Genomic DNA, 11920 nt, shown 5'->3' with positions numbered 1-11920 from the left:
TCTGAGTAGTAGGTTTAAGAAAAGAAGCTGATCTATAAAGATATTATTCTGTAAGTTTAATAATTTACATTTTTTCTACAGGAATTATTAAAGTTTGTTGGCTGCCATGATTCTCTTATGCATTAAATCAGATTCTTTTTGCTCTTATACTAACTCAATTTTTCAACATCCAGTATTGGGAAGTAAGTCTGAGATATCAATTTAAAAATAAACAGCACAAGAGATAAGAGAGAAACACTTCAAATGTTTAATAGTGGGAAGAAGAACAATGCACAGGGAACGCATAGAAAATAAACTGAAAGGTAAACAATTTGTAAACAAAATAATTTATTTACTAATTTTCCAAGCAAAGGAAAACTTATCAAGGGTAAGAGCCATGTATTAGCTAAATATTAAAATCTTCCTGCTATCTGGACAGAGTTTCCGTGCTCTCCAAAGAAGAACTTCACACCACAAAACACTTTCTACCTAATTACCATCAGACTCCCCGGATTAGGATTCAGTTGGTGTGTGAACGGGGTGGATGAATGTACATGGAATGTGAACTGAACACATGAAGGTTCGTACCTAAAAATGTTTCTCTTTATTTTTGTCTTTTGGGAGCTACGAACATACCATTTCTCTGTACAGGGCTAAGCAACATAATGACATAAATCACCAGGTCCACAGACATACGTACATTCAATATGACAAAAGGTATGCATAGCAGAAAATAACCCGAGACACAAAATGCTTACATTTAAAAATAAAATATTAAATTGAAATCAAATCATTCGCAGAATCGAGCAATGTCATTGGTATAAAAAGTAAGCCCCTTCATTATTGAAACAAAAGAAAAACAAAATTAAAAAAATTACACGAGAAACAAAATAAAGGTTTAAACTTGTAATTCTATAAAAAGATGTAGCTTTTTAAATTCAAAGATGAAAACTGTCCGACTACAAACAACAAGCAAAGAACTGCCTGTGGGGAGAGGAATATCCAAACAAACAAACACTGAGTCCTTGATGGTGTTGAAAGAGAGATAACTTCATGTCCTGTCAGCAACTTCCCTCTTCACCTCACATTCTGACATTATTTTCCACGCAAACTGTCTTGGTTACTACTTCATGTGATTAAATAACTAGACAATGTTAAAGTAAAGCTAATCATAGTGAAACCTTGTGCGTCCATAAAATTATGAAATAACATTGTTTACTCGTTGACTGCGGCATAGGTCCCTATGTCCTTTACGATTATTGAAGATTAGTGTCGAGGAGGTAAAGCAGAATGAGGCAGGAGGGAGAGACTAACTATAAGAGATGAAGATAAAAAGACTACACGTATCTGTGCACACTTGGGTAGAATGTGCGCACGTGTCGGAATGTATAAATAGATGGAACGATGTTATGTATGTCGGCGAAGTCCGACAAAAAATAAATAAAAATAAAATAAGCAGTTTTTTTTCTGCTATAAAAGCTGCATTCCAAGGCGAAGTCTCTGTTTGACTCTGACAGGTAGCTAGGGTGTCCGAGGTTGTGGCTATGGGACAGTCACTGTGTTTGTCAGGTCGTGGGCCCAAGAAAAAAACTCAGTTCAACTTTCAGGCACGCCCAAGTGACAAGTGCTTTCATTTCATCGTCTCTACACAAGCAAAGGAATATCTTGGATATTTCCGTTTTTGTTGGCCTCCACATGAATATCAGACACCTGCTGGGCCTGGACTTGCTGGCTCTCACCTTCATCCTTGCCAGCAGCCTCTCTCCCGCTAGAATCTCTGATCTCGTTCTCAAACTTGATTTCAGTTTTGTTTTCATCTGTTGGTGTGCTGGGTTTATCCACTTCGAGTTTCTCTTCTTTCTTCTCGCTATCCTGGGGTTCTTTGGCTGGCGTTGAGTCTCCCAGCGTGCTCTGCGGGGGCGTTTGCTTGACGTCACTTCCTGTTCCGCTGATCCCCGCGAAGACGTCGTCCTCACCACCAGGTACTGCTGCAGCGTCGCCTCCCTCTTCTGGCTTGCTTGAGCTCAGTCGACCGAGCAGGAAGGTCGACACGAAGCTGTCAAGAAAGGAAAAGAACTTTAGTCACAATTTCTTGGCATGAGACAATTACTTTTACAAATAGAGTTATCTAAAAACGACAAAAGCGTGAGCTAGCTTCAAAATGTCGTCTATCAGACCATCAATATATGCAATTTCCTGATCCTAACCATTATTATTAGTCGTTTCACTCTCTCTCTCCCTCTATCTCTCTCTCTATCTCTCTGTCACACACACGTGAATATGAAAAAAGAGACAGATGGCTATCACAGGGTCCAACCAGGTCTTCCGCTTGTGGTGTACACACCTTTCGGGAGACTTCTCTGTGCTCTCTTCTTTATCATCATTTTTCTCTTTGTCCCCTTCTTTATCATCCTTCTTCTCTGCACCATCGTCCTTGGCTTTCTGGCCATCGTCGTTCTGGTCAGCATCAAGATCGACCGCAGTGATGAACTCGCCATTAAGGCCCGTGGCCGAGGTCATGGGCTCCACCTTCTTGTGCTTCTTCTCCATCAGAGCCACGTTTTCCTCCGCAGGGGAAGCCATCGCGTCTCCGGTCAACGTGGCCTGCTTCCGCCGCTTGCCGCAGCACCTGGGCACGAGGATGACGAGCAGCAGAGCGTACAGCAGCAGCACGGCGATGGCCAGAGTGATGGCGAACGCCAGCAGCCCGTGACTCCCAAACGTGGTCTGCTGGCAGTCCTTGGTCGACTGATGGGACTTGCCAGACGATTTGTCAGTCATTCCACCTGCGCTATCTGAGGCAGGCGAGGCTGATGACGTTTGAGAGGAGGACCGTTGAGGGTAAGTCATAGTCATGGTGCTACTAACTGCAGGAGTCTCAATATCCGCCAACGTGCTTGATGCTGGGGGTTGATAGTCAGTCGCAGTCTTGGTGCTACTGACTGTAAGAGGCTCAGATTTTGTCGACGGGCTCGTCACAGGGGTTTCAGATGATGTCGATTGCTCCTCAGTGGTGGTATGAGTCGACTCACTCTGGCTGGATGTGATTAAAGAAATAGGCAAAAAGATTTTGTTTGTTGAGTCAGAAGTACCCGCTCCATCACCACTTCCATTGTCACTTCTCTTCGATCGTTTCCGCGCTGTGTTTGAGGTGTCCCTCGGGTCCGTAGCCAGATCCTCGCTTTCCTGGTCGTCTCCCATGAAAGTGTTGTCAGGGTCAAGGGCGGCAAAGAAATAACCGTTAGGTTCGTCGCTGTTCTCTTCTTTGGTTATTCTGCTCGAATATTCAACTTCATCCTCCTTGCTGACAGCTCTCACCGCACGAACTTCCGGGAAAACAGGATCACTTCTGACGGAGATGTCCCCGCGCTGAGGTCCAGGATCACTCATGGGTGTCGCAATGTCTGCAATGAAGAGATTCATGTCATGTTAAAAAAATCTTGGGAGAATCAGTTTGTGTATCATAGTTTGTAGAATACTCGGGGGAAAAACACAATTAGTTATGTGATTTGATTGTAATCAGATCGTTCAGGACATTCGAATGGAGGACTTTCTTACCTTTTTGGTTTTATACGCTTTTCATTATCTCGAATGGAGAGTACTGAGAGAGAAGTAAAGTGACAATATTTTATTAATGAGGATGTCTGTTTCAATCTCACCTTCCACACGAATGATGGTAAATCGCTGGAGATGCAGCCCCTTGTGGTTGATCTCACATTTGTAAACCCCAGAATCCTCATTGGTGACGTCCAGCAAAATCAGACGATTTGTCATCCATTGGTTGTAGTTTACAGTAAACAATCTGCCAAAACAGTATTTTTTAAAAAATTGTGTCTAAGGATCCTATAGTTATTTTTAAGAGAAAATAATATTACTAATAATAATATCGAACTATTTTGAAGTCAGATTCTATTAACAAAAATTCTTTTTTTATTTAGGAAGATAGAAACAAGTACTTTTTTGTCATCATCTTGCAAGATATACAGTATGTCCTCACTTAATATCGTTTCACTTTTTTTAAGGTTGATGAAAGAAAAAATAAGATTTACTGCTCGGACCACGTTTTCTTCATGATTGCAATAATTTTCTCCGAGTTCTCCAGTTTTGTTCCCCACGTGTTCTGTGAGTTTGGTGAAGTTTTTTTTTTGACTAGACGAAACCGTGATACTACGCTTCTCGATTATCGAAATCAAAAACCTACCTTGCAGGTACCGATGGCACAACCGCACCACGTGGGTCTGTCCAGGTAAGCTGACCACGTGACAAAGGTCCAAGGCAGGAAATGCTGCATTCAAGGCTGAGATTTGCCCTCTGCGGCACCTGCACAACAGGGGCGGCTGGTTTGCCTCCCAGAGTGCACTGCTGCTGGCTTCTGACCCCTGAATCGGATCAAAGGCTAGCGTCATCCACTATTGAAATAACTCTCATGCTGTCTTGTAATAACTCTCACGCTGTCTCAAAATCTTAACTTTCTAAGCAGGCGTGTGTGGCAAAGTTCACCATGACCCCGCTTGCATGAGGTGAAGGACAAGACGGCAAGCTAAAGGGCGACAACTTAACGGTACTTAAAGGACGTGTTCTCCGAAAACTATAATTTGATGACCTAAAATGAATAGACCATGGCTACAAAGAGCATTGTGCACACGTTAGATATTGTGTTTGTATGTGTGTGAGTGTTTGTGTGTGTGTGTGTGAGAGAGTGTGTGTGTGAGTGTTTGTTTGTATGTGTTTGTGAAAGAGAGAGAGAAAGTTTGTGTATGTGTGTGTGTTAGAGTGCTGGAGAGTGTTTGTGTGTATGTGTGAGAGTGAGAGAGAGGACGTGGGCCGGGCAGCTATAAAATATGTCAACAGTCAACAGTCCACAGCACAGCCGGAAGTGGTCCGGACATGTGGCGACGTGATGTTGGAGCTGCGCCACGATAAGTGCCGAGGCGGGATAAAGTGCCGGCGACCCACTAAGCCTCTTTTGTCCACTCGACGAAGCAATCAAAATCCACGAGCAACACGTGTATCTTGCCATGTTGCCGTGTATTCCACTGGGTATGGGTGAGTGTGAAAGGAAGTAGATGGAGAGGGAGGGGGACGCTTTGTTCCAGCCCGTGACACTCCACACTCCTACGCAACTTGCTGATCGAGACGGGACACGAAAAATGAGCATGCACTCATTCTCTTGAGGGCTTTTTACTCATTTTTTTCACATTTCATCGGGATATCGTCCTTCAATTAAAGCACTTGTTCCAACCTATCGTGATCAACCATTTAATTGTTCCAAAACAATAACATTTAACAGCATCAAGTGCTTTAACTGTCAAATTAGGAAGTGCCTGTGATGAAGTATTTTAAATAAAAGGATGATGATGATAATAATAATAATGGTGTTAATAATACTTAACATCCAGCAGTAGTTTTGTTATCTAACAGCGGACCAATCATTAACGAGAATAATGTAACCACTCCATTATTCTCAAAGCCACTTTCGCTACGTAACGATATTCATATTATGGTATTGTTAGTTGCAGAGAGAGGCTTGGAAAAGATTTTTAGGTTAACCTTTAGCTGACCCACACAATACTGTACGTGAATAAGACCCTCGTGGAGACCTAGGATAACCCAGGGGTTGTGGGAGGTAACATAGAACGACGACAGAGCGGTTGATGTGACCAAAACATTAGCAGGATGAGGCTAATTTGCCCTGGGACAGGTTGACTGGGGGTGACACCTACAAGGGGAAGCTACTGTTTTAACAAGAGGACATTGATAAGGACAACACAAACCGCTATTTACTATTTTAGAGAAGTTAGGAAAACAGTTATCATCCCACGGGAGGGGGAGCAGTATAACTACTCCAGATACTCACCAAGCAACAGGCCGAGGAACACAATGGTTCCAATAAAACTTCGCTTCGATTCCATCGAGCAAGTTCTGTTCACAACCTTCTGTTGTGCAAAGTAGACCTGAACACAGAGAAACAAATGAAGAGAGCAAATTTTTTACTGTAAGGTGTAAACATTTCTGGCAAAACAACATCTCGGGAGATATATGATATAGAACATGACTAAGATTCTACTTAGTACATAACTATATAATAATTAGTATAAAATGTGACTCTAATAAGAATATACTTAGTATAGGACATGTTGTTTTTGATTAGTAAGTATATACTTGTTAGTATTAGTATATGGAATGACTAAGCTTCTAACTAGTACAAGTAGAGGCAGTTTATACTTCATACTTCAATACTTAAAGTAAAAGTTGGATTAGTGTTCATCATATATATATTATATGCACTTACTTAAAATGCTATGGAAATTGTTTACTGTAATAATTTTGTCTGAACATAGCTTACATATATATATATATATCTTTCAGATATTTTATGAACACGGTGTTCACTGTTTTGTTCAGAAGATACTTTTCAAAGCTCTCAACAGTTAATTGTCCAGAAGGAACAAATTGAGGTGAGGTGAATACTAACATTGCGTGTATTGTCCGAAGTTATTAGTCTTTGAATCGAAATGTTTATAATACCACCCTTATCATTAGCTCTTGCTTGTTCAATCATTTCACTAAATTCATATCAACTTAGAAATGCCACCACACACACACAAGTGGACAACATCCTGAGTTCAGAAAAAGTTGGTTAAATCCCAACTATCCCGACAAATTCTAAATCCTAGCTGAGATTTTTCTAGCCGCACAACAGGCCCAGAGAGCTTAGGATTGGAGCATCCCTTCACACATTTATTGTTAGACACAAAACACTCTCGACTGTACACCCTAAAAATAACCCTATTTATCCTGATTAAGTGACAATAATTGCACATTTATTAGAATTGAAAAGATGAGGGAGAACGCTGGAGGAAATACACAACTTCCTTAAATCAAAACGATTAGTTTGAAACAGAGGAAACAAAATAAACTAGGTTTTTGAAGTCATTAGCAAATTTCGTTTCTTGAAGGAGTAGTAATACTAACAAAAGAAAAGAAATGGACAAAACACCAACCTTGTTGTTCCTTATTGACAGTTGCCGCAGCACACAGTGACAGCTGTGTAAATATTCATCAAAAGTTGTGGAGACTGCGGCTGCAGGACCACCCTGGCCGTCAGGAATCACAAAGTCCCGCGTCCTGACAGCCCGGCGAGCACGACACTGCACGCGCTTAAAACACTCCAGCAACTTCCTCTCATTGGTCGCATCCCGACATCGCCGACTGCTGCTTCACCAGACCTCGGGTCTGTGGCTGCACCAGGCCTCGGTATCTCATCAGTTTAACATCTCGGTTCCGTTTGGTCTGTTCTGATTTGAAAACGCGCCAAGCTGCGCCCACGTTCATTGGCTGGTTATGTGTGTTAGCATCCTACTTGCCTTTCATTTTATTTGTCTTTCATTTTGCTCTTCCTTTCACGTGTGCGTACGATAACCAGGCAGTCTGACTACCCACTCAGATACATTCATGAGGCATATTATGCAATTTCGTACGTATAGACAGACAGACCGACACACACACACGTGTCACTTGTCGGTATTGTCAACAAACGAAGAAGAAAGCACACTACTGGGTACAACTAATATTCCGGATGTTTCCCGACCATTCCCATCACTGCTTGTGAACGGAAATGTGCTCTCGACAGGGATGTTGCACATTACAACCATCGCTGACATCACGTGTATAATGTGAGTTCTAGTGAGACCAGAAATGTTTGTGATACTGTGAGCAGTGACATGATTGTGTGTAATGTCACTGGTGATATAATACACCACAGCACATTAATGACATCATCTGCCTTGCTTTATTTTTAGTCTTTGTCAGACATTAAAAAAAAAAATTAATCTGTGCCTTGTTGGCCCTAAGCAGCTTTTAAAGAGAAGTGTTATCTCAGTGCAACATGAACACTTCTATAATCGTCTTTAATGTTTACTTTAAACAAAATTTCCTGATATCAGCCTTGGCAAGACTTCCACAGTTTTTGTAGGAAGCGGATTGAGTGCTATCTGACACTGATGGTGGATGTTTGTGAATGAACAATGCACAGATGTAAGTGAACTGTGGTGAGAAACCCGTCGATCAAAGGGCAAGAACACAACTCATATAATTACCTCCCTTGTTCACCAGCTACTCCTAGTCTGCGCAGCTCCAACTCAATGGCTCATTTGTTTTTCGAATACACGCTGCAAATTGATCCTGGTGATTTTAGAAGATATTATTTGTACTCATATATAGTAGTATAACAATTTTTTTTTACTATCAATGGACTAGAAAATAAGATGCTGGTCCAACGACGGATAACTCAGTTACGATTTTCACGAAACCTCAAAAGGTTAAAATGTCTAAACCTTGTTTAACACACTATTTATACATCATGCTTCTATATTCACAAAAGAACATAAAAAGGATTTTGGCTTAATTTAAAACTTTTTCTTCAGTCTTGTAAATTTCCGCCGAAGTGACGCTGCAGTATTCAACAGAGAGGAGAAATGTATATGAACAAAAAGTCATTAAGCTGAGAGGCTTGTACGAAAAACGAATAAAATAACAAGGAAATTGTCTTTGAGAGTAAAAGCAAAAACAGCACAATAATAACTACAAAACAACAGAAAAAATAGCAAAACAACAATAAAAGAATATTAATTATAGTCATAATAGCTATATAAGTACAGTTGGTTATTCAAGATACATAGCCACAAAACAGTTCGCAGGTACCTGATATTTCCATCACAGTCACATAATGTGTATATCAGTTCTTGGTATAAGTATTCTCTGAGTTAGGTGTACAGAGACATTCTTTGTTACAACAGGGTGCTACAGACTAGACACGTGCGTCAGCGCGGGTAGGGTCACACAGGGGAGGAAGTGAGAGTCGTCAGCAGGGCGTCAGATCGGCTTCACGTGAGCACAACTTTATTCCTCCACAAGGGCAGATACAGGTAATTCTCATATGTTAGACACATAGAAATGTGTATATATATATACACACAAACACACAGCAACAGCAGCTACAGGAGGTGCACTGCCTCATCACCCCAGGCCAACAGTACAATTAAGTGTATGTCACGTGGTGTGAATGAGTTGACGATTCCTTCTGCATGCAAGCATCGCGTATTTGAGGTCAGACCGGATGAAAGATAAATTACATGTCTACACATGATCAGGAATGGCAGAGACACATGTAGACATGATAGACAAAGACAATCAGACGTTAGCTTTCAGACGTTAGGTCACAGAAGCCCTCCTCCCCTGACATCGCTACTTATTTTGAAAACGTGTCTGCTTTATTACAAATTATTTCCAATCAATCTGAATTGAACTGAAAGGGTCAGTGCACAAAACTGAAGTGTAAATTATTACACTGTGTCACTGAGCCCCTCTCACAGACTGTCGACTGTAGAGAAAGCCCATCACGTGGACAGAAGACATGTACATCGTCAGTTCAAAGTACATCCACCAGACATCACTCATGAGATGCAGAGTTTAAAATAGTTGCAGAGGATGGGACAGTGCACTCCCTGTCGCCAGGCGTTCCGTGGGATCCCTGCAGCAGGGTGTGACGAGTGGAACCAACCAGCCCAACTCTTCCCTCCTCCACTCGAAGCTTCAGGAAGTGAGTCCCACACCCAGGGCGTGCTAATTCACCGCGCACCCGGATTTGAAATGCTGGTGAAGAACAGTGAAGTGCAGCTGAGTGACTACCGGGGGGAGAGGATGTTAGAGGAGTGGGTGGATAATAAGGGCGTTGAGCAGACCGTAGAGCCCATGCAAAAGTGTTTGGGTCTTTGTGCGAGTTGAATCCTGGATTTGTTCTGCAAGTGATGGGAGGCGCAGAATCCCGCTGTTTGTGGCTTAGTATGACCAGGAAGTAGAGGGAGGAAGTTAGATGACAGAAAATCTTAACTAGGTTGATAAACATTGTTTGTTCGCACTGTGTTGAGAGCATTTCACGAAGGTCCAAGTTTTTTTTTCTCTCCCTTTCCTCTTAAAACATTGTTTTCAGGTGCGATTTGAAGTGCTTTACGTTACTTTTTAAAAATGTTTTCTTTATGAACTTCATAATGTTCCTGACATCTGGGTAGACTAGTGTGCTGCTCTACACGAGTATTTGACCAGCTCGCCCCTCGGTTTGGACACCAGAACTCGGCCATCCGCTACACTGATTATTTGAGGTTTGATTATCAACAGTTGAGCGGGTGGCAGTAAAGAGCTGCTTAGTAAAGTTGTATTTGACTTCAGAACATTACGAGAAATTAGATAGATGTTAAATAAACCAAGTTGTTTTACACTAACACGCTGGACACGACTTAGAAATGCTGAAATCAGGAGAGGGAACTCAGATAATACTGTGAAGAATACAGCGGAGCATGAGTTGCTGCCCTTAGCTATTTGACAGACTCACCACAATACAACACTTACTTTTATTGGATTTTGAAAGTAATAAATGTCCACTGTCCTGAAAACAAAAATAAGGTAAAGATAACATGTTTGGTTTTTTTATTTGTGTTTCAACTGCACAAAAATTCTGTCATCTGTCATTATTACAGGTCATCCTGCTGGTTAGTGACCACCATGCAAGCCTTTAGTCCTTCTGACTTCTTTGTCTCTCACACACACACACAGGGAAAAGAAACCAACTGGGCCCAGCTGCATAGCACATCACTAAGGCGCTGGCTGGATGCTGTATTTTTCACATCGTCCTCACCTGCTAGCTCCAACGCCTCTCCAGGAAGGTGACAGGTGTTCTTCGTGCTTCTTGGTCCAGTCGCCTTCAATTAAACATCTGATGTTTACTTCTCTATTTTGTGTCTCATGACAGTGGCTCTACCTTCATTGTTTTCAAATTCAGCCACAGCGTGGTATGCCCTTAGCAGGGTGTGTTTTTGAAGGAAAGAAGAACAAGGAAATAAGTGTTTGCTTCTAGGTCGGCTTTGGTGGTTGAGGGCTTGTGTATGTGTAGGGGTGTGTAGGGGTGTGTGTAGGGGTGTGTGTAGGTGTGTGTGTGTAGGGTGTGTGTAGGAGTGTGTGTAGGGTGTGTGTAGGTGTGTGTAGGGGTGTGTGTAGGGGTGTGTGTAGGAGTGTGTGTAGGGGTGTGTGTAGGGTGGTGTGTAGGGTGTGTGCGTGTAGGGGTGCGTGTAGGGGTGTGTGTAGGGGTGTGTGTAGGGTTGTGTAGCGTGTGTAGGGGTGTGTGTAGGGGTGTGTGTAGGGGTGTGTGTAGGGTGTGTGTAGCGGCATGTGTAGGGGTGTGTGTGAAGGGTGTGTGTAGGAGTGTGTGTAGGGGTGTGTGTAGGGGTGTGTGTAGGGGTGTGTGTAGGGGTGTGTGTAGGGGTGTGTAGGGGTGGAGGAATGTGCACGCAAGCTATTGAGAACTTTGTAGCCTTGAAGTATGGACATGTTGTGTGAATGGTGATTTTATGGCGATGGTGTAAGAGTTGGAGGCATACTGGGAGAGGTGAAGATTGTTCAGTTTGTTGTAACGACCATGTCTTTGACGATGGTTGCTCTTTTAATATTTTCTTTTATATGTGGCTAAAGTCTGTGGTGATGGTTGTACAAGTAGGAGCTTATGTGTGTGTGTAAGTGGTTATATATCTAGATGCTGTGATGTGATATTGTATGCATATTCATGTATAGAACTCTTTGCATATGTTTATAGAAACCGGTTGCTGTTTTTTGATATTGGATTCTGTTTTAAAATCTGTCTCTATAGTGACAGATGTTTGCACCATTGTTGGAGCTGTGCTGAAGCAATAAAGAAATCAATCAAAACATGACCTACAAACCACTTTATAAATATATCTACATATACTAACCACTGCATAAATATATCTACCAACAAGTGAAGAAGTTATCAGTTCTAACGCATAAGAAATTTCGTCTCAATCTCAATAAAATGTTCTGTTAAAAAATAATTTAAAAATATATTCTGTGTAGCCTCCGAGTGATACCACTG

General features: G+C 41.9%; 1 protein-coding gene and 1 long non-coding RNA gene across 2 annotated transcripts; one reads left to right on the top strand and one right to left on the bottom strand.

Annotated features, from left to right (window-relative positions):
• Positions 1–233: 233 nt before the first annotated feature.
• Positions 234–7139, bottom strand: LOC112568910 (dentin sialophosphoprotein-like). The gene is made up of 6 exons (XM_025246469.1): positions 6984–7139; positions 5837–5933; positions 4181–4358; positions 3639–3781; positions 2324–3383; positions 234–2035 (listed from the first exon to the last, which is right to left on the bottom strand). The coding sequence occupies exons 2-6, from the start codon at positions 5889–5891 to the stop codon at positions 1624–1626; spliced, it is 1848 nt and encodes a 615-aa protein (XP_025102254.1). The 5' UTR covers positions 5892–5933; positions 6984–7139; the 3' UTR covers positions 234–1623.
• A 230-nt stretch (positions 7140–7369) lies between these two features.
• LOC112568931 lies at positions 7370–10636 on the top strand. The gene is made up of 3 exons (XR_003100257.1): positions 7370–7655; positions 8778–8906; positions 10515–10636. It is a non-coding gene; the product is annotated as an uncharacterized LOC112568931 (long non-coding RNA).
• Positions 10637–11920: the final 1284 nt, after the last annotated feature.

Source organism: Pomacea canaliculata, linkage group LG7 (genome assembly GCF_003073045.1).
Source record: "Pomacea canaliculata isolate SZHN2017 linkage group LG7, ASM307304v1, whole genome shotgun sequence".
NCBI lineage: Eukaryota > Metazoa > Mollusca > Gastropoda > Architaenioglossa > Ampullariidae > Pomacea > Pomacea canaliculata.
Note: the sequence above shows the minus strand (reverse complement) of the source record. Positions and strands in the feature narration are given on the sequence as shown.

Bases quoted from the DNA above. Each gene is read 5' to 3' on its own strand.
- LOC112568910 (XM_025246469.1), bottom strand. From the start codon at position 5,891: ATGGAATCGAAGCGAAGTTTTATTGGAACCATTGTGTTCCTCGGCCTG. The intron at 4,359-5,836 runs GTGAGTATCTGG...GATCCGATTCAG, and splicing joins GTTCCTCGGCCTGTTGCTTG to GGGTCAGAAGCCAGCAGCAG. The intron at 3,384-3,638 runs GTGAGATTGAAA...TCTTCATTGCAG, and splicing joins TACCATCATTCGTGTGGAAG to ACATTGCGACACCCATGAGT.